The following is a 20,895-nucleotide window of genomic DNA, read 5'->3' as shown; positions in this document are numbered from 1 at the left end:
TGAAAACAAGAGATATTTGCTACATCAACCAAAAAAGATGCGTCTTAAATATATATATTTTTTCCTTTTCTGTAGGTGCCATCCTTCGAGTTTCTGTGTGAGAAGCTCCAGTTCTACCAGAGGCAGTTCAACGAGATCATCAGAGGGACAAGTCTTGACCTTGTGTTTTTTAAAGATGCCATGACTCACCTCATTAAGGTTCTGTTGACTATTTCCTGGTGTGTGCGAGTGCTGTTAGACTTAAACTTAGTTCTGTTAGAGAACTTAGCTCGAGAGTGCCCATCCCACCAGGTAGCCCGGAGGAGAGCAGCCTTGGGTGGAGTCAGCTCACTGTTTCCGAAAACAGAGGATTACTGAGAACGCCCTTGAATCCACTAACACGGGTGTACGTGCGTTCTTAGGGCAGATGGATTTTGAGTCCAGAGCTTTTGGGTTTCTGATTGTGAGTGCTCCCCATTCTCAGAGGAATGGCCTGTAAAGAAACACCCCTTCTCAGAATTTTGGTTAATTCTTGTGTGCACAGGTGTGGGTGGCCATGCCCGCAGAGGCCAGAGGAGGACGTGGATGGCCTGCTGTACCACACTTTCCATATCATTTCCTTGAGACAGGGCCTCTCACTGAAGCTGGTTCTCTGGAAGCCAATCATCTCTGGAGGTCCTCCTGTCATAATGCCAGGAGTGTGTGATCATCCCTGGCTTTTTACATGGGATCCAGGATTTGAACTCGTGTCCCTTTGATTGCATAGCAAAGACTTTTTTCCTTAGACAGGGTTTCTCTGTGTAACCCTGGCTGTCCTGGAACTCGCTCTGAAAACCAGGCTGGCCTAGAACTCAGAAATTCTCCTGCCTCTGGCTCACAAGTGCTGCATGCAATCAAAGGTGAACACCAGTGCCTCCAGGCACACAGCATGGACTCCTATCTGCTGAGCCATCCCCACAGCCCTGATGTGGGGATCTTGTTGCCTAGGGATGAAAGACAAGGACAAACATGTACACACACACATACACACACACACATAAATTAAAAAATAATTTTTTATATAAATAAAACAGTGATCTATTCAAACAATACCAACAATGAAAATGTAGCCATTGCAAGGAAAGAGTCTGATGTAGTCTGGAACATGTGATCAGACTTTGGACCTGTGAGTGTAAGAATATATAAACAATCACCTCCATTTTTTTTTTTCCGATAAACACTCTTCTTTTAAAAACAGATATCTCGGATCATCCGAACCTCCTGTGGCAATGCATTGTTGGTGGGTGTCGGCGGCTCAGGAAAGCAGAGCCTGTCAAGACTGGCCTCTTTTATTGCTGGGTATCAGATATTTCAGATAACACTAACCAGGTGAGCTGGGTTCAGACTTAATGATGCGTTATCCCATCATTTATGATATTTATGATAGATGTTTATGTCTGAAATCACGACACTTTGGCATGTGTGGATTCTTCTCAGAATTTTTTTCCATCAGTTTGTATTATTTATTTTGTGTGCGTGTTATGCATGTAGGTGGGCATGCCAAAGCACCCAGGGGTCCGTTCTCTTCTCCCACCATGGTGGTCCTGCGGGATTAAATTCAGATCGTCAGGCTTAATAGCAGTACTCTTACCAGTGGGGCCATCCTTCTGACCCCACCCCCCATTTCTAAGTAAACTTTTATGTAAGTACTACGTGTGCAAGAACATGCACACAGGTTATGGGGGAGTAGTACACACACACAGGCAAAGACCTGCATAGCGACAATACCAGTCAGCGTGACACTATGGATAGGGAGAAATTTCTTAAGACCGTAACACTAGATGAAGAACTACAGATGATCAATGGCTGCTGAAGAGGAAGGGTTAGTTTCACCAGGGACGGTCCTCCTGATTGGTTTTAGTGGTCAGCCCGAAACACACTTGTGTAAGAATAACACTAAATGGCAGGTTGTGTGTGTGGGGGGGGGGGGCAGAGGGTACAGGGGGAAAGCAGAGAATAATAATTATGGCATGAGAGATTAAAAATTGAGGGAGTGTGAAGGGAGGACATGGGAGGAGTTAGAGGGAGGACGGGGGAGGGAGAGACGTGGAAATGATGTGAGTACAGGACTCATGTATGAAATCCTCGATAAAGAAGCAATTGAACAGCACAAACTATGTTAAATAGAAATGTAGTTAAAATAATGTTAAATAGGGATCAGTTAAAAGTTAAAAAGAATAAACCTTAAAAAGTTCAGTGGGGGGGTGGGGGCTTAACCTCTTAAAAGACATACTTCTGGCTTCTCTTGAGATACCTGGAGAAGTTGCCACCAAAGGGTCTGCCTCCCACTGGCTGCTGCTAGTCCACGGCTGCCTTCTCAGATGGGGCAGGCATTCTTTCCTCTAGTAGAGACCCTCGCCGCAACCGTAGTTTACAGTGGCTTCCCCTCCCCCAAGCCAAACTCACCCAGATTTCAGGTTAGCTTTAGATGTCAGATGGACATCCACTTGGACGATATCTGTGGCTCAGGATGGCAGAGTAGGGGTCAGTGTTCATTTCCCTTTACCATTATTATTTCTGAATCACTTCCATTAAATTCTCCACTCCTCTGTTCTGAGATGTAGATAGCGTATTTGTTTTGGGTGGCAACAGTCAGTTCTTTATCTCAGCTCCCGGTGGTTTCTAGAAAACACCATTACCCAGTATGTGTTGGAGCCAATGGAGATGTCCGCTCTCATTATCATGGCTTGTTACATTGTCTCGAGATAAACTGTGACCATGTATGTTAACCTCCTACTTTTAAATTCATGTGTGTATGTGTGCCTATTTGTCAGTATGCTCATCACATGTGTGCAGTACCCACAGAGGCCAGAAGAGGGTACCAGGTGCCCTGGAATTGGAGTTATAGGCAGTTGTGAGGCCCCCAATGTAGAAGCTGGGACCCTAACTTGAGTCCTCTGCTAGAGCAGCGAGCTCTCTTACCACTGAGCCGTGTCGCCAATGCCATTGAAATCCTTGAAAAATCACTAAAGGCTTCCCTTCTAGGTCTTACAATGTGAGCAACCTAATAGAAGACCTAAAGAATTTGTACAAAGTTGCTGGGGCCGAAGGCAAAGGCATCACCTTCATCTTTACGGACAACGAGATAAAAGATGAGGCATTCCTGGAATACCTTAATAACTTGCTGTCCTCAGGGGAGGTGGGTCTGGGAGAGGGGCGGCTCACAGTGTCAAAGTGTGTAGTGCAAGTGTGTGCGGGCATGTATGTGTGCACGTGCATTGTGTGTGTGCATGAGTGTGTTTCTGCCTGTGCGCGCGTGCATGTGTGTGTGTGTGTGTATGTGTGTACGTGTGTACGTGTGCCTACACTCAGGTGAATGTATGTGTGTGGGTATATGTGCACATGTGTGAAGTTGCATGTGGAGGTTCCAGGACGGCCATGGCTGTCATTCCTCTTGGACGCCAACCATCTTTTGTTTATTTGTTTTGGGCAAGAGATTTCTCTTGCGCCTGGGATCTGGCTTCTCAGCGAGCTCCAGGGATCTGCTTGTCTTTATCCACCCAGTGCTGGAATCGTAAACACGTTCCCCTGGGCGTGGCTTTTTCCGTGGGTGCTGGGGCTCGAGTTCAGGGCCTCAGTACTTAGATTGTGTCACACTTGGCTTTTGTTATTTTTTGAAATATGTAAGTTCTGGAGACAGAATTTAGGTCTGTGCTTGCGAGGCCAGTACTTTTTCCAACCGAGCCATCCCCCAGCCCCTAAATCTAAATTTTATTTGTGTAGGAAGAACAGGAAGTTTACAAAATGGAGACTGTTTTGCATACATTCTAGACTTGAGAAGTAAGATTTAAGTACACATCGTGTAGTGGGCTATTTCATTTTATTTTTGTATTTGTGTGAAATGAATACTGTATATATATATGTATGTATGTATGTATGTATATGAATGTTGTTTTATTTCATCTTAAACAGTTCCTAGCCTGTCTTTTATCTTAAGCTTGCATCTGTGCCTTGTTTTATTATTCTGCCTATTTATCAGTTGGGAGTGCAGAATGGTTGGGTGAATTTTGTCTGCTGGAAGTGGGCGGGTTCCTGCATTGCTGCCTCTCATGGCCACCCACCTACCTTTGGTACTTCGTTAGAAGGTCACCAGCACTCGTGTCTGAAGAATGACAGTGAAATTGCCCTCTGGCTTCTACATGCATGTGCATGTACATCAGTACACATAATGTGCACTCCCCACACACATGTGAACACATAGCCATACACATAGAAAGATAGATAGATAGATAGATAGATAGATAACAGGTAGCCTTTAGAAACGAACATCCACGTGTCCTGTGCTCTCACTGACGGCCCATCTACAACATGCTTTCCATTCAAGAAGAGGTGCTGACTCGCACCGAGTTGTTTACACTGTGTTTCTACTCATGAAAGCCTGTGTGGGATTTGGAACTGGACGATCATGTTAGAGCTGTCCACAGCTGTCCAAGTTCCAGACACCCAGAAGAAAAACAGGCCTTTACCATGTATCAGCAGTTTAAGCTCAGGGGGGCCATCTTATTAATTAGTAATGGAGGAGATAGGCCCAAAGCCTAGTTCCTAGCTCCCAACCAATGGGGAGCTCCCAAAACACACCCTTGTCAAGGTCAGGCCCGCTGCTCTTGACTCTGGCCGACACACCTGTGATTGCTTGTGCTTGACGGGAGGAGCCAGAACTAAGCAAACTGTCTTGAGAGTGGAGTTGGGAAGACCAGCCAGTCATTGGACACTTGAAAGTATTGATCAGAGGGGTGGAGGGGACCATTCTTGGGGTGACAGCTTCTTCATCAGGGGGACCGTGAATCTCTCTTGATTACCATGCTCACTGACAGAGTCGTGCTCTTGATAATGTCTGGCAAACTTGGAATGCGGTTGAGGAGCAGAGAAGAGAGTACTGACGGTGGTGGTGGTGGTGGTGGTGGTGGTGTGTGTGTGTGTGTGTGTGTGTGTGTGAGAGAGAGAGAGAGAGAGAGAGAGAGAGAGAGAGAGAGAGAGAGAGAGAGAGAGAGACCTACAGAGAGACAGAGGGAGACAGACACACAAAGACAGAGAGAGGGAGATGGAGAGGGAGAGGACAAGGGAGAGGAAGGGAGGTAACCAGATTTACAGAAGCACAGCAGTGAACTGACAGTGGAGAATTACTTAAAACACACACCACGCTCTCCCTTTCTCACATGCTCCTCAAAGATCTCCAACTTATTTGCACGAGACGAGATGGATGAAATCACTCAAGGCCTGATATCGGTGATGAAGAGGGAGCTGCCTCGCCACCCTCCCACCTTTGACAACCTGTACGAATACTTCATCACCAGATCCAGGAAGAATTTACATGTTGTCCTCTGCTTCTCCCCTGTGAGTCTCCATCCCTTATGTGGCAGAATCATGCATCTGATAGGGGACCTTCTCGGATGACATACTTGGCCAGAGAGGAAACTTTCTTTCACAAAACCAAAATGAATTCTTTCCTAGCGCAGTGACCACTCATCACCGGTGTGACCATTTAAGAATATATGAGTTATTTGAGGTTGCTGCATAGTTCATGAATCACCAAGAGACACACATTATTAGAATCGTGAAGACTTTAGCAAAATACTCCCGCCCATCTATATTTCCAATAGGGAATATAATGTCTTCTCAATGGGTTTCCGACTTTGACTATCTGTAGCTCACTGTGCTGGTCAATCTTGCAGACTTTTTGCCCCATCTGGCTACTTAAATTTTAATTAGTTATGTAAAAATAAAACTCCAGTTTCTGGGTCTCGCTAACCTTGTTTCCGGTATTCACTGGCCATGTGTTGCCAGTGCTGAGAAGCACTGCAGGAAACATATGTGTAGGATATTTACATTCTTGTGGAATGTTTCACTGCATAGCTCTACTCTGCTCTAGAGGGCCTTTTTCCCCTGTAAGGTAGAGACACGGTCCAGTGGTCAGAACTCTACTTTCTAACCAGTTCCTGGACATGTTAGGGTAAGCCCCAGGCATCTCAAAGAGGCCAGCCATGGCTACAGGTATGGTAGTCTATAGGTCAACTGCAGAGACATATTAATAGTGAAAAACAGAAAGGGGAAATCTATTCAGTGTGATCACATTGAAAAGAAGAACCAGGGGGTTCAGTGGCATGCCCCTTCCCTGCCCCAAGTCTATCTTCCAGGCCCTGTCCTGAGGTTTAAGTTTAGATAGAAGGCAAGAGCTATGCATAGCTAAGCAGTCCTCTCAAGGTGTGGCCCTGCCCATCCTTGCTCCTGTCTTTGTTGTAAGGTGGCTTGACAAAGTTGCATCAAGGTTGTGTGAGAGCTTGCCAAAGGGAGGTTTAGAAAATCCTCTTCCCACTCAGGACTGTCACGCCGGTACTCATCCCGGTGTCTGTGCAACTCCTGTTTTAATCCTCTTGCCAAGGTTTCTCATTGTGAGCTTGTCACTTTTCTCTTAGAAGGCTGTTCCTAGACTTGAAACAAATATGGCAGCTATTTCCCATGGGACAAGATTGAACATGGCAGCCATTTTCCCAGGACAGGAACTCAACATGGCAGCCATTTCCCCAGGACAGGAATCCAACATGGCAGCCATTTCCCCAAGGATGGGACTCTAATATGGCAGCCATTTTCCCCAGGACAGGAACTCAACATGGCAGCCATTTCCCCAGAACAGGAATCCAATATGGCAGCCATGTAGTACTGGGACTTAATATGGCAGCCATTTCCCCAGGACACCTCCTCTCAGCTAAACACTGACTAAGCACACTGCTGCAGCCCTGAGAAGGTGGTTTCTTTCTTTCTTTCTTTCTTTCTTTCTTTCTTTCTTTCTTTCTTTCTTTCTTTCCTTTCTTTCTTTCTTTCTTTTTAAGTTTGTAGCATTGCAGTGCTGGCCCAGGTAGTGGATACATCCCTCTCTCCAGCTGACCGTACTTCCTCCATGTTTCTCATGTCTTCTGACCTTGCTCTCCACAGGTTGGTGAGAAGTTCCGGGCACGGTCCCTCAAGTTCCCTGGCTTGATTTCAGGCTGCACCATGGACTGGTTCAGTCGCTGGCCCAAGGAGGCTCTGATCGCCGTGGCCTCATACTTCCTTTTAGAGTATAACATTGTCTGCTCCGTTGAGACTAAGAGGCACGTCGTAGAAACTATGGGGCTCTTTCATGACATGGTTTCCGAGAGCTGCGAGAATTACTTCCAAAGGTACTTGGTAGCTGTGAGAATTATTTCCAGTGGGAAGTGAGGTTACATAAGATTGGTGGCTGCTGGAACCGGAACCGTGAAGTTCTCTACGAAGGGGAATTAAACGTAACGACCAGTAAGTGATTCTTTGCATAGATTGCACCCCATTTTTCTTGCATCGATTTTCTAGTGATTAAATAATGAAAAGATGCCAGACAAATAAGATTTAAAAATTAACTAGGGGGCCACGCTTTTAAACACCTCTTTAACCCTCCAGGACTCCGAGCAGCAGATGCTTAATGAATCACTGTTTCATTTGCTTAATTTTGTTTTGAGAATGACCTAAATAATTCCTTGTAAACGGTTTTTTTTTAAAAAAAAAAAAAGAGCCTCTCGTCCCAATGCATTATTTATTCTGATTAAGGAAGGGCGCTGTTTTTAAGTCTCTTTATTGCTTTATGTTGAGGGAACATTTAGGTTTGGCATTTGCATAGCCAAGTCTTATCAAAGCTTTTTTGGCAATTAATTATGAAACAGGACTTTAATTGGGTACCAGAGAGCCACTCAGGAAGAACGGTCATGGTGTGCTCATTGTGAGCAAGCTGCCCACAACGGTCTAAAAGAAAACAAAAGAACACAAAACTGAAGGGTTTTCTTTCCCCACAATGCACGGAGGCTGATGAGCAAGACTGACAGGTCTGACTAAAGCAGGGTCTGCTGGGGCCTCCAGGATAGAGAGCTTCTTGTGTAGGCTGAGTGGATGGGCTTTTTAAGGTACAGAATTTCCCTGAAAAGCTATACTCATTTTCCTGTGCAGAGTCTGGGTGATGCCGGGAGTTTTGAGGGATGTCCATGCCTTAGAGTGTTTGCTTAAGCCATCCCCTTCTTTTTGCTAGGACCATGTCCAGACCACCCCTCTTAACCTCCTTACCTGATTCTAGGTGTTTCTTAGACTCTCTGGGAATTAGTGGGTGAGAATCCTCACAGTTAGGCAACTGTTATTTCTTCTGCCTCTATCATCTGGCGAGATCAATTTCCTCTTACTTTCACATGACCATGAAATGTGTTTCTTGATTTTTTTGAAACATTTGCTACCTCTTTTAAGCTTTTCCCATTCTCTTAAACTGAAGAATGATTTTTTTTTTTTAACATGATCTTACAAAGTGAATGTTTTCACAAAATGCTGTAGTGATGGTTGCATGTATGTCCACGTTCCGGACAAGCAAGCAAAAGACAAAAACAAAACAGTCAAAAGGAAGTTTGAAAGTGTTAAAAATCTCTCTGGACTCTAAAGGTGAATCATGAAGTCGAAAATGTAAGGCTACAGTCCGTGAAGACGCTAGGGTCTAGGGCTAAAGCAGAGTCTGCTGGGGCCTCCAGAATATCGAGCTCTCTGCTTAGGGTGAGGGGATAAGCTTTGCGAGGTACAGAACCTTCCTGAAAAGCTATGCTTGTTTTCCTGTGCGGAGTCTGGGTGATGCCGGGTGATGTGAAATCACCTCTTGTTTATTTCTGTGGCCAGAATGAGGACTGAAGTGTAAAACCCACAGTGTAGTTGAACCGTGACTCCAGTGTGGCTGTTTGGAGTTTAAGGCCAATTCAGCTAGCCAGGGTAGAGACTGGTCTCGCACTGAGCAGTAGATAGCAGCCAAGTGGAAATAAATCATAGAGACCACTGGCATAAGCCCTGCTGCCCCTCCTTTCTCTCCAGAAACTTGTTGTTGACAGAGCATGCTCGTGTGTGCTAATTTATTCGATCCTCACAAACCCTGATGGAGTGACAGACATCCTTCCCTCAGCTTCCCATATGTGGAATCACCCTTGAGGCCAAGGCAACAGATAGATATGTCCTGCGTTTTCCCATGGCCTTGTGGGATGCCAGCCACCTCCCATGGCTTTCACAGTGGAAGCAAGCAGAGTAAGGGGCACTTCATCGACGACTGAAGAACCCACTTTTATATTTCATTTCCAGATACCGCCGAAGAGCCCACGTGACTCCCAAATCATATCTCTCCTTTATAAATGGTTATAAGAACATCTACAGTGAAAAGGTGAAATACATCAACGAGCAGGCTGAACGGATGAATATCGGTAAGAGGAGTGGCCACTTTCGTCTTTTTTAGGGTTGGTTTGATGGCAGTCCCAATGTTTTATTGAATAGGTATCATTGTGTTTGAAAATCAAACACTGGTTTTTTTTTGACTAAATATATATATGTGTGTATGTGACTGTGTGAACATGTGACTGTGTGTGAATATGTGACTGTGTGAGCATGTGACTGTGTGTATGTGACTGACCATGTGTGAGTATGAGACTGTGTGTGTGTGTGTGTGTATGTGCGTGCACACGTGTGCCCGCGTGCGCGTGCGTGTGCATATGGAGGTGAGGAGAGGACATTGGGTCCCTTGCAGCTGGAGTTATAGGAAGTTTGAGGTGCCCTGCATAGGTGTTGGGAATAAACTTTAGGTTGTTTGCTAGAACACTCACTACAGGCTCTTAACCTGTTGCTAGGCTGGAACCTCTGCTCACCCACCCTTCACAAGCTGGGAAACCCCATTTGCCTTCCTTTCCCCAACCCCGCCTAAAACACTCCGGACAAGGAAATGGCTCCAAGAACCCAGTTCCCCATTCTTGGCAGCTGTGGCAACCTCCTCCCTGATGCTGCCGGCCACCCACGTCCCTGGCTAAGTGCTCAGCTCTTGACCACACGTGGGCACAGCCTATGGCTGACATGTCATTACCCTTTGCCTATAGTCTATAAAACTTTCCCACCCTAGTCTGGAGGAGCAGCACCTAACAAAGTTGCCTTTATCTGCTTTTAATCTGGCCTAATCTGGCCTATATCTGTGTCACTGAGGGAGAGAAAAAGTCTACCACCTATAAGCTATCTACTCTATCCAGTTCCTATTTATTTACTTATTTACTTATTCTTGGTAGTTATTTTGAGGCAGCATCTCCTATAGTCTACACTGGCCTCTAGCTCGATATATAGCCCAGGATGACCTTGAACTCCTGAGTGTTTGTCTAATAAATATTCGTTTAATTATTAAAAGTAGGTCCTGTTAGCAAATGCCATTTGACTTGGTAAAAAAACAAACAAACAAACAAAAAAAAAAAAACAAAAAAACCAAACCAAACCAAAAAAAAAAAAAACCGGGCAGTTGTAAACAGAGAAATCCATCTCTCATGGCTCTTTTAGCCCTGGGTTCACTGTGTCAGGAGTGAATCTCAGTCTTCGAATGCCTCTTGCTGACTCGGAGAAGCCATCTCCTGGAAGAAGCAAAACCAGAATGACATAAAGCTGGGGCTGGGGAGAGATGGCTCAGTGGGTAAGGTGTGTGTTGCATAAGACGAGGACCCAAGTTCGGATCCCCAGCAACCATGTGAAAAGCTGGGCATGTTAAGAATACTGATTTGGGTTTGTCTTAAAGACATGTGTATTTCTGTCCATGGCGAGCCATGCTGTGTCTGGTATGTATGCTACACATGTGCCTTCCTTATACATAGCGACTGTATACCTGATGCCCATAGTCAGCAAGGGTGTGTCCTGTGTGTTTGAAAAGGTCTCGACAAGCTGATGGAGGCGAGCGAGTCTGTGGCGAAACTCTCACAGGATCTCGCGGTGAAGGAGAAGGAACTGGCCGTCGCTTCCGTGAAAGCGGACGAAGTGAGTTTGCACGCACCCCGTCATTTGAAAAGCAGTTTTACGTTGTTATGTAATTCTTGAATAATTAATTAAAAATTACTTATGGAAACCATTATTTTAGGACTTTATTTAAAAAAAAATAAATGGGACACGAGCCTGCAGACTAGTTGTGGTAAGACCACTAGTCTGTACCATTTATCTTACACAGAGACATGTCTGGATAAGGATAATCCTCTGCCTGGTCTAGAATGTTCTTTTTTTTTTCTCTGTCTATCTAAGCTCTTGCTGTCACTTACCTGCCTGTGCACTTTCTCCTTAACCGTGAGTTATATAGTAAGTCTTGTCTTTAAGGTATTTTCATATTCTAATTTTCTAGGGGAGCCAAGGATAACCTGTCTGTCTGTCTGTCTGTCTGTCGATCTATTGATCTGTCAATCTATCTCTTGGTTTCTAGGGACAGGGTTTCAGTCCTGGCTGTCCTTGAACTTACTCTGTAAACCAGGCTGGCTTTGAACTTGAAAAACCTCCTACCTCTGCCTCCCAAGTACTGGGATTTAAGTTGTTCAGTCAATTGTTTTAATTATCTAGACAGTCGTAGACTAGAAACACTTTTTATGAAAGCTTATATTTGTTCATATGTACTCTAAGCTCAAGGATGACTTATAAGATGGGATATTGCAAGGTACCTCTCAGAAACTACTTTAAAGATTTATTTTTTAATTATGTATGTGTGTGTGTGTCCACATGCACACAGTGCCCATGGAGGCCAGAAGAGGGCGCCTGGTCTCTTAGAGCTGGGGTTATAGATGCTTGTGAGCCACCTGCTGTGGGTGGGTGTGTGCGAACAGGATTCAGGTCCTTTGGAAGAGTAGTCAGCAATCCTAAGTGCTGAGCCCACCTCCCCAGCCTCAAAGTAACTCGTAACACACATTACAACACGGGTGACTTAGATGGAGATGTTTGCTCTTAGTTTCTTGTTTTGTACTCTACTAAATAAAATATCATATCTCGCAGACCCAAACCCCATACGTACGTTTTGCTCTAAAGGGTTTGTCTGAATTTACCAGGTCCTGGCAGAGGTCACAGTGAGTGCCCAGGCTTCAGCCAAAGTGAAAAACGAAGTCCAGGAGGTAAAAGATAAAGCCCAGAAGATTGTGGATGAAATCGACAGTGAGAAGGTGAAGGCGGAGACTAAGCTGGAGGCCGCCAAACCTGCGCTGGAGGAAGCGGAAGCAGCCCTGAATGTGAGCCCGCCCTCTTGCGCATGCTCTGTCTCTGTCTCTCGCTGTGTGTCTGTGTCTCTCTTCTCCTCTCTTACCTCTCTCTCCTTTCCCTTACCCATATCTCCCCTCCCCCTCTCCAACATCTCTCCTCCCCTTTCCCTCTCCCCTTCCCCTTCCCCCCTTTCTCTTTCTCTGCACAAATCCTCCCTGGTGCCAGGTTTCCTTATGTGGAATTAACCCTGGACCTTTACAACCGGGAAGCAGAGCTGCATTCTCAACCCCGCTTTTAATGCAGTCTGGAGAAAGATGTTGGCTCCGTTTCCTCAGCTACAGGGCTTTAGTGTGCTCGCTCCTTGTTGTCACCTCTTACTTTCTTTGCTGAACCAGCCTTTCACAAGAACCAGAAACAGAGCCTGCAGACAGTGGCCTAACCTAGGGATGTCCAGTCTTTTGACATTGAGACACAATATTGTCAGCTCCAGATGTGTTGAACTGCAGTCAGAGCTATCCTGAGACACATGTGGCTGGGGACCCTGGGGCTGGACAAGCCTCCCGAGAGCATAACAGATTCAGATAACGTAGACAGACAGCCGAATCCTAGCCGCTCGCCCCTTGAAGACTCTTGTGACTTTTAACCTCTCTATGGATGAAGTTCCGACCTGGGCGTCCATGGCTGTGAGGCAAGAAGAGCACAGTTTTTATCCTCTTCCTCCCTTGCTCTCTCCCTTGCCTTCCCTCCCTCCCTCCTTTTTTTTTTTTTTTTTTTTTTCCTATCACTGTGTTTTCTTTCAAAAGAAAGAAGAGCCCAGGCTGGCCTCCAGCCATTCTTCCGCCTCAGCCTCCCAAGCAATTTAAACAGCCTGTGTGTGTGTGTGTGTGTGTGTGTGTGTGTGTGTGTGTGTGTGCGCGCGCACGCGCCCACAATGCACACAACAGGTACACGGCTCTGGAGGAAGGAGATGGGCCTTTCCTTGATTTTCTAAGTCTCCATAGACATTATAATAATCTCGCATAGGTTCTTGAGATTTCAATGTAGGCATTAGAAATACTATCATTTGTTGGGCACATCGACAGTATTCTGTCTGCCTATTTTTCATCTAGTATCTGGTTGTTACTACTATCTACTTATCTATGTTTATATGTATATATGGATCTATGTTATTATGTATCTGTGTTTACATGTACATATGTACGCATTATGTATATATGTATCTATACATGTTTGTATTATATATCTATATGTTTATATGTACATATGTATGTTTATTATATTTATACATACATGTGTGTATATTATGTATATATGTATGTATCTATGTTTATATGTACACATGTATTATGTATCTATTATATTTATATATACACATATGTATGTGTTATATATGCATCTATGTTTACATGTATATATGTATGTATCAATGTATGTATGTATCTGCTTATATGTACATATGTATATATTATGTATCTATATTTATACATATGTATGTATGTATGTATCTATCTATCTATCTATGAGATTTTGTTGCTGATAAACAACTTGACTCCACTCCTGTTCATTTCTTGAACTTTGCCCTTGCTTTTCTGTTGCTACATACAGTATGACTCTCCCATACAGAAGCACCTGTGGGGTTCCAGAAGAATCATGACATCTTACCTTTACATGTACCTAAATGGGCTGCTGTACCTGTCTTTGCCAGGACTGCTTTTCCTAACCTTTGCTGCCTGATCATAGCCATCCTTAGAATCTGGGCCCATTCCTCACCCCTCTAGAACTTTTTCTGTTCTTCTTCTGAGCTCATCTCTATCCTCCCATCACCCTAAGCTTCTGTCCTGACAGGAATCTTACTTTAAAGTAGCTGTATTTCCACTGCCTCCCTTGGGAGACATGAAGGCAAGACTGTTTCTGTTTGCTTTGTTTTATATAGGAGAATGCCTATGGCTGTTAAATAAATAAATGTATATTAATCCTTTAGTTCCATGTCCAGGATGCACCCCCCCCTCCCTTTATGGGTCTTGTGTGAAAGAACCAGACGAATCTTGAGACATTTCATTGATCGTGTTCTCTTTGTCTTCCTGAGCATGTGCATCAGGAGTATTGGTTCACTTTCTATTGCTGTGATAAAGCACCATGACCAATGGTATAAAAGAGAGAGTTTAACTGGGTTTCCAGTTCCAGAGGGTCAGAGTTTATGTTGGTGGGGCAAAGGCATTATGGGAGACATTTGGAGCAGCAGCTGAGATGTCACACACCAGACCACAAACAAGAAGCAGAAAGCACACTGGGAATGATGTGAGTCTTTTGAAACCTCAAAGACCACACCCATGAACACACCCTCTCCCACAAGACCACACCTCCAGATCCTTCCCAAACAGTTCATACCAACTGGGGACCAAATATTCACACATATGAGCCTATGGGACCCGTTGTCATTCAAACCACCATATCCAACAATGCCTTCGGTTAAATGCAGCTCACAGCTCCTAAGCATACTTTCATAAGCCCTACACTGTAACAATTACTCTCATTTCTGTGGATTTTCTCCCCCTTCCAGAGACAAGATAGCTCTAAGAATGAAAACTAAAAAATTAAGGTTTCTGATAGTCAGGGCTTTGTCTCTTTTTCTTTAAAATTTTTTTTGTGCATGTATGTAGTATGAACGTGTACAGACTTGTGTTTACATACCTATGCATGCACAGGTATGTGCAGATATACATGTGCATGTGTAGGGAGACCAGAATTTGACATCAAATGTCATAATCTGTCACTCTCTTACCTGTTTTTTGAGATAGGGTCTCCCAGTGAACCTGGAGCCGATTCAGTTATATTAGCTGGCCAACAGGCCCCTGGGATCCTCCTGTCTTTGTCACCCAGTGCTACGAGTATAAGCACAGGCCACCACACTTGGCCGTGGGTGTTTAGGATTAAGACTCAGGGCCTCATGCTTGGCATAGAAATCACATCATCAATGGAGCCATCTCCTTATTCCGGTCTCCCTTCTTAATATCTGTACACTGTTTTGATGATGCAAGCTGTCTGAATGTTACATGCTGAGATCTAGCAAAGGTCTGGGTGGTGGGCCATGTGTGACAGTGACACTTTAAGTCAGTCAAGTGAAGGGGCAATGGAACAAGACTAAAGTCAAATAAACAGAAATCTGAACATAACCGTGAAGGAGCCATGTCTTAGTTAGGGTTTTACTGCTGTGAACAGACACCATGACCAAGGCAACTCTTATAAGGACAACATTTAATTAGGGCTGGCTTACAGGTTCAGAGGTTCAGAGGTTCAGTCCATTATCATCAAGGTCTGAACATGGCAGTGTCCAGGCAGGCACGGTGCAGGAAGAGCTGAGAGTTCTGTATCTTCATCTGAAGGCTGCTAGGAGAATACTGGGTTCCAGGCAGCTAGGATGAGAGTCTTAAAGCCCACACCTACAGTGACACACCCACTCTAGCAAGGCCACAGCCACTCCAGCAAGGCCACACCCACTCCAACAAGGCCACACACCTAATAGTGCCACTCCGTGGGCCAAGCATATCCAAACCATCTCAAGCCATTATGTAAAAACCATAGGGTTTGATTCCCCTGAGAAGATGATGACAGGAATTGGAAGATGAAATATGCTTTGATTGTCTTCTGCCTTACTCATTTAAAGGTTTCCATACGTATGTCTACTAATACCACTCAGGAAAAAAGGTTTTGTTTTGTTTTTATATTGATTCCTATTCCCAACTACAGACCATCAAACCAAACGACATTGCCACGGTCAGGAAGCTTGCCAAACCACCCCATCTCATTATGAGAATCATGGACTGTGTCCTGCTGCTGTTCCAGAAGAAAATAGACCCTGTTACCATGGACCCAGAAAAGCCGTGCTGCAAGCCATCATGGGGAGAGTCATTAAAGGTAAAAAAAAATTAATAATAATAACTTTAAGTCTTGTGAGGTGTATCAGGTATCTTAGGACATGAAGAGTCAGCCAGACTAGCTGTCGGATGATTACCAACTACACCATGCATTCAAGAGTTCACCTTAAACTTCACGATATATTCGGGTCTTCCCCCACATCACTGCCACATATTCCCCAATATAATAAATTTATAAAAAGAAAAGGCTCATGTTGGTTCACTGTTTTGTTTTTGGGCCTTAATTGATTGGTAGTAGGCAGGCATGCATGGCCCTAGGGAAGCAGCTGAGAGCTTACATCTTGAGACACACCATGAGGCAGAGACTAATTGGGAATGACACATCCTTCTGAAACCTCAGAGCCCACCTCCAGTTTCACACCTCTCCTGACAAGGCCACACCTCCTAATCCTTCTCAAACAGTTCCACGAACTTGGGACCGAGTGTTTGAATATAGGAACCTATAGGGGCCATTTTGATTCAAATTACCAGGGTTCACATCAGTGCAGGAAGGCAGGGTTTCTCTTTCCCCAGATCTGAGAGATTGCCATGCTGTCTTCTAGCTGATGAGCGCCACTGGGTTCCTGTTTAACCTGCAGCAGTTCCCCAAGGACACCATCAATGAAGAGACGGTCGAGTTACTGCAGCCATATTTTAACATGGACGACTACACTTTTGAAAGTGCCAAAAAAGTCTGTGGCAATGTGGCCGGGCTGCTGTCCTGGACACTTGCTATGGCAATATTTTACGGCATCAACAGGGAGGTGTTGCCCCTGAAGGTAAATTTCCCTCTTCCCCATAAATCAATGCTTGGTAAAATCAATCATAAGAATCTGTGTTAGCCGGTTGTACAGCCTGGTCTTCATGTGGGACTCCTAATAGTGGAAATAGGGGCTGCCTCTGACTCTGTTGCCTGACTTTGGGGACCCTTTCTCTCTACTGGAATGCTTAGTCTAAAAAAGAAAGCAGACATGCACCTAGTCTTCCTGCAATTTGATATGCCAAGGTTGGTTGATACATACCCATGGGAGGCCTCCCCTTTTCTGAAGAGAAAGGGAGGAGAGGGCAGAGGAGGGGAGTTTGGGGCAGGGAGAACTGGGAGGAGAAGAGGGAGGGGGAACTGCAGTTGGGCTATGAAGTAAATAAATAAATTAATTAATTAAAAAATATAGCCGGGCGGTGGTGGCACACGCCTTTAATCCCAGCACTTGGGAGGCAGAGGCAGGCGGATTTCTGAGTTCAAAGCCAGCCTGATCTACAGAGTGAGTTCCAGGACAGCCAGGGCTACACAGAGAAACCCTGTCTCAAAAAAAAAATATATATATATATAATAAATATATGCCCCATGTGGTGAGAGAGAATAGAGACTATACCTTCTCTTTAAAACAACAACAACAAAAAATTTGCTATTAGCAGACATACTGTAATTTAGAGGGACATGGGTAACCATGTTTAAATTTTAGTATTTATTCATTTATTTTTGTAATGTATAGCCCAGGATGGCCTGGAACTAGTTCTGTAGACCATGCTCATCTACAAGAATCTGCCTGCCCTGTTTCCTATCTGGCTCCATCCCACAGGAGCTAAAGTCGTACACCACTCTGCCTATTTTTCATTTTTGTGGCCTTATAAAATTTATCTTTTTCCTTTTTTATATCTGGTGCACGCTTCTTGGCGGTACAGACAACCAAAAGTAACTTGTTCACGTCAACAGGAAATTAGTTTTTTCAGAATAACCATCGAGCTGCCATAAAGGCAAGCTTGCTATCTTTGAAAGCTCAGAGGCTAGGGACTCAGCTTGCCCACGGCATTCCAAACTAAGCTTACAGAAGTTCGGATCAGCACCTAGAAATGTCCCTGATTTCCGGCACTGAGTGAAGACGTGATTTAAAGTCTAAAATGCATAAGCAAAGTTGCTTATGAAAGGAGAGGAAAGGAGAGAATCGGGGGTTGGGAGATAGCTCAACCCCATAAAAGCTTGCTTTGCCAGAATAAAGAGCTGAGTTCCATCTGTGAAAAGAAAGCCCAGTGTGATGTAATTTCAGGCCTTGGGGGACAGAGACAGGTAGATTACTGTGGTTCTATGGTCAGTCCTGCACATATTTAAATACACGCACGTATGTATGTACTTACGTAAGCACGCACGCACGCACGCACAGCAAAATGAGAAAAACCAGGAAGTCTTGGAAATACAGGCAGGGCATTAAGAGGGAAGTTGCTGCGGTCCAAAATCTCAACACCAGCAAAACTTCGTTTTAATATGAGGAAGTAGACATTCCCAAACATGCAACCAAAGCATTGGGCAGTAGCCAAGCTCCCACCATATATGCACGTACAACATATGTTGTCTATACACAGTCAGGGTATCTTCCATGTCTGAGGGGACAAAAATCACCCTTAGGTGATTTTATGCAACGGTGCATAAAATATTTCACCATATTCCCAGGCTCAGACTCAACCCTTGAACCCCTACCAAGCTGAAAGCACCATAGGCGGGCAAGCAGGCCACTGCCAGTCTTCGAGAGAAGTCTTTTAAGACACGACTGCCTCTTTAAGCTCTGCATAGATAATTCTGAATGAAATAGAAAAATAAAAGTTTTAATAGAGGGAAATGATGGGAAAACAGCAAATACAGCCCCAAATGGAAAGATAACCAAATGAAAACTTTACTAGAAAATTTAGATTTGGAGGTAAAGGACCAGTAAAAGCAAAGGTTTTTGGTTTTTGTTTGTTTGTTTGTTTTGTTTAATTAATAAAAAATATGATTCACAACAAAAATTTAATTATAATAATGCTTTGTGAAAGAAACAAGATAGTGTTGGATTAAATAAAACATAAAAAGGAATGAAAATCTATTTGTCCATTAAATGGGAACCCACAAAAGCACTCTGGTGGCTTGAGACTGTGGCACACGTCATTGGTTCTTGGTAGACCTAGGGGAACCCCTATGGGGGACCATGTGCCTGGTCACATGGGCCAGGCACAGTGGTGCATGCCTTTAATCCCAGCTCCTGGGAGGCAGGGGCAGGTGGATCGCTGGGACTTTGAGGCTAGCTTGGTCTACAGAGTGAGAACCACCTAAATAAATATGCCAAGAAGTACACAAGAAAGAAAACATGACATTTATTAAAGAACTTCTACCCCAGAAAGCTCTGGCAGTGTGACAGTGATTAATTATGTTAAACTGACAGGAAGCAGATAGTTACCATGTAGGATTTAGAAAAGGAACAAAAATTAATGAAGTTACTGTAACCATCTTTACCAAAACCACAGACCAAATTGCTGACATATCCAGTAGCTTTTTACCATCGTATCATTTTAAGAATTAAAAGCCAGTGGGATGAAAAATATGTATAAATGCAGGGAAATGTTAGTAAGTTAAGATGCATTCAGATGGAAAAACAACACAAAGTCATTACCACCAGTTGGAAAAGCATTCCAACAGACCGGAGAGATGGCTCCGCAGTTAAGAACACTGGCTGCTCTTGCAGAGGACCTGGGTTCAATTCTCAGTACCCACATGGTGGCTCAGAACCTCAGTTCCAAGGGATCAGATACCCTCTTCTCGGACATGCAAGCAGGCAAAACACCCAAGCACATAAAAGGATTTTTTTTATTTAGAAATATGTGCAGTGATGATTAAAGTCTATTAATTAAAAAGAATTTAAAATTACATTTAGTACCTTTTTTAAAAAAGAGAAACGAGACTTTATTTCCATATTTCTTATATTAAAAATATGGAACACCTAACAAATTTGCATGTCATCCTTGCCCAGGGTCCGTGGTGATCTCTGTATCATTCCAACTTTAGTACAGGAGCTGCCAGAGCAAACACCATTTGGTACCTTCTTAACACAGTGCTTATGTCTAAAAAAAAAAATCAAAGTTTTTTTATTCTTTCTTTACATTGTTGCATTTTCTGTGTTTTCTATAGTGACCATTAATAATTAAAAGGGGGAAAATTAATAAAATATCCCCAAGACAGCCTGCCTCCCCAGTTGCAAACACTGAGACAGATGACCCCAGAAGTAGCACCCGCTGCAAAAATTCTGTGATTTACGTGATAATTTATCAACTAAGATCATGAATGTTTCATGGGTGCATGTGACTCCATGTGAACCATTTCCCCTTCTTTCTAAGGCAAACCTGGCCAAGCAGGAAGGGCGCTTGGCTGTGGCCAACGCGGAATTAGCAAAGGCCCAGGCACTGCTGGATGAGAAGCAGGCTGAGCTGGATAAAGTGCAGGCCAAGTTTGACGCTGCGATGAATGAGAAAATGGTGAGACGGGAGAAAAGACGTACGGGTGATCTGCGGGCAGTGGCTCCTCAGATAAATGAAATGCAGCTTTATGGCTTATACATAAAAACATGTAATCTCCCATGTTTTTATGTATAAGCCATATCACATGATGCTCGACATGTGATCTCCCAGTACCTGTAGACACAAGATGATGTTTAAATCAGGGCAGATACTTCTCTCTTCAAGTATTTTTGTTTCTCAGATAGCATGTGTTTCTTCTCATATGTGGGACCTGTGTGTCTTAGTGCCACCACTAGTCATATCTATCTAGAACTATCTCTGCCTTGTATCCATTCATATTATTATCTATTCATCTATCTATCTATCTATCTATCTATCTATCTATCTATCTATCATCTATCTATCTATCTAAATATGTATCATCTATGTACCTATGTATCTATCATCTATGTATGTATCTATGTATCTATCATCTATGTATCTATGTATCTATCATCTATGTATCATCTATGTATCGATGTATCTATCATCCATGTATCTATGTATCTATCATCTATGTATCTGTCTATCTGTGATTCTGGGTTCCTATCTATCATCTGTCTATCCATCCATGTAGATATACATCTATATCTATCTGTATATCTATTTATTATCCATTTACATGTATATATGAATGTATGTATCTATGTGTCTATTATCTATGTAT

General features: G+C 43.7%; 1 protein-coding gene and 1 non-coding gene across 2 annotated transcripts in view; one reads left to right on the top strand and one right to left on the bottom strand.

Moving 5' to 3' along the window:
- The window catches only part of Dnah8 (dynein axonemal heavy chain 8), a 237,184-nt gene that overhangs the window by 122,782 nt on the left and 93,507 nt on the right, over window positions 1-20,895 (top strand). The window contains exons 60-70 of the mRNA XM_034524086.2: window positions 76-198; window positions 1,217-1,347; window positions 3,004-3,157; window positions 5,188-5,352; window positions 6,949-7,175; window positions 9,127-9,245; window positions 10,718-10,821; window positions 11,868-12,044; window positions 15,763-15,930; window positions 16,493-16,708; window positions 20,070-20,207. Of these exons, the coding sequence (XP_034379977.1) occupies window positions 76-198; window positions 1,217-1,347; window positions 3,004-3,157; window positions 5,188-5,352; window positions 6,949-7,175; window positions 9,127-9,245; window positions 10,718-10,821; window positions 11,868-12,044; window positions 15,763-15,930; window positions 16,493-16,708; window positions 20,070-20,207 (1,722 nt within the window). The remainder of the gene's footprint in view (window positions 1-75; window positions 199-1,216; window positions 1,348-3,003; window positions 3,158-5,187; window positions 5,353-6,948; window positions 7,176-9,126; window positions 9,246-10,717; window positions 10,822-11,867; window positions 12,045-15,762; window positions 15,931-16,492; window positions 16,709-20,069; window positions 20,208-20,895) is intronic.
- On the bottom strand, window positions 19,661-19,764 carry LOC117724991 (U6 spliceosomal RNA). Its single transcript, XR_004608862.1, has one exon. It is a non-coding gene; the product is annotated as a U6 spliceosomal RNA (small nuclear RNA).

The sequence above is a fragment of the Arvicanthis niloticus genome, chromosome 20 (genome assembly GCF_011762505.2).
Source record: "Arvicanthis niloticus isolate mArvNil1 chromosome 20, mArvNil1.pat.X, whole genome shotgun sequence".
Classification (NCBI taxonomy): domain Eukaryota; kingdom Metazoa; phylum Chordata; class Mammalia; order Rodentia; family Muridae; genus Arvicanthis; species Arvicanthis niloticus.
Note: the sequence above shows the minus strand (reverse complement) of the source record. Positions and strands in the feature narration are given on the sequence as shown.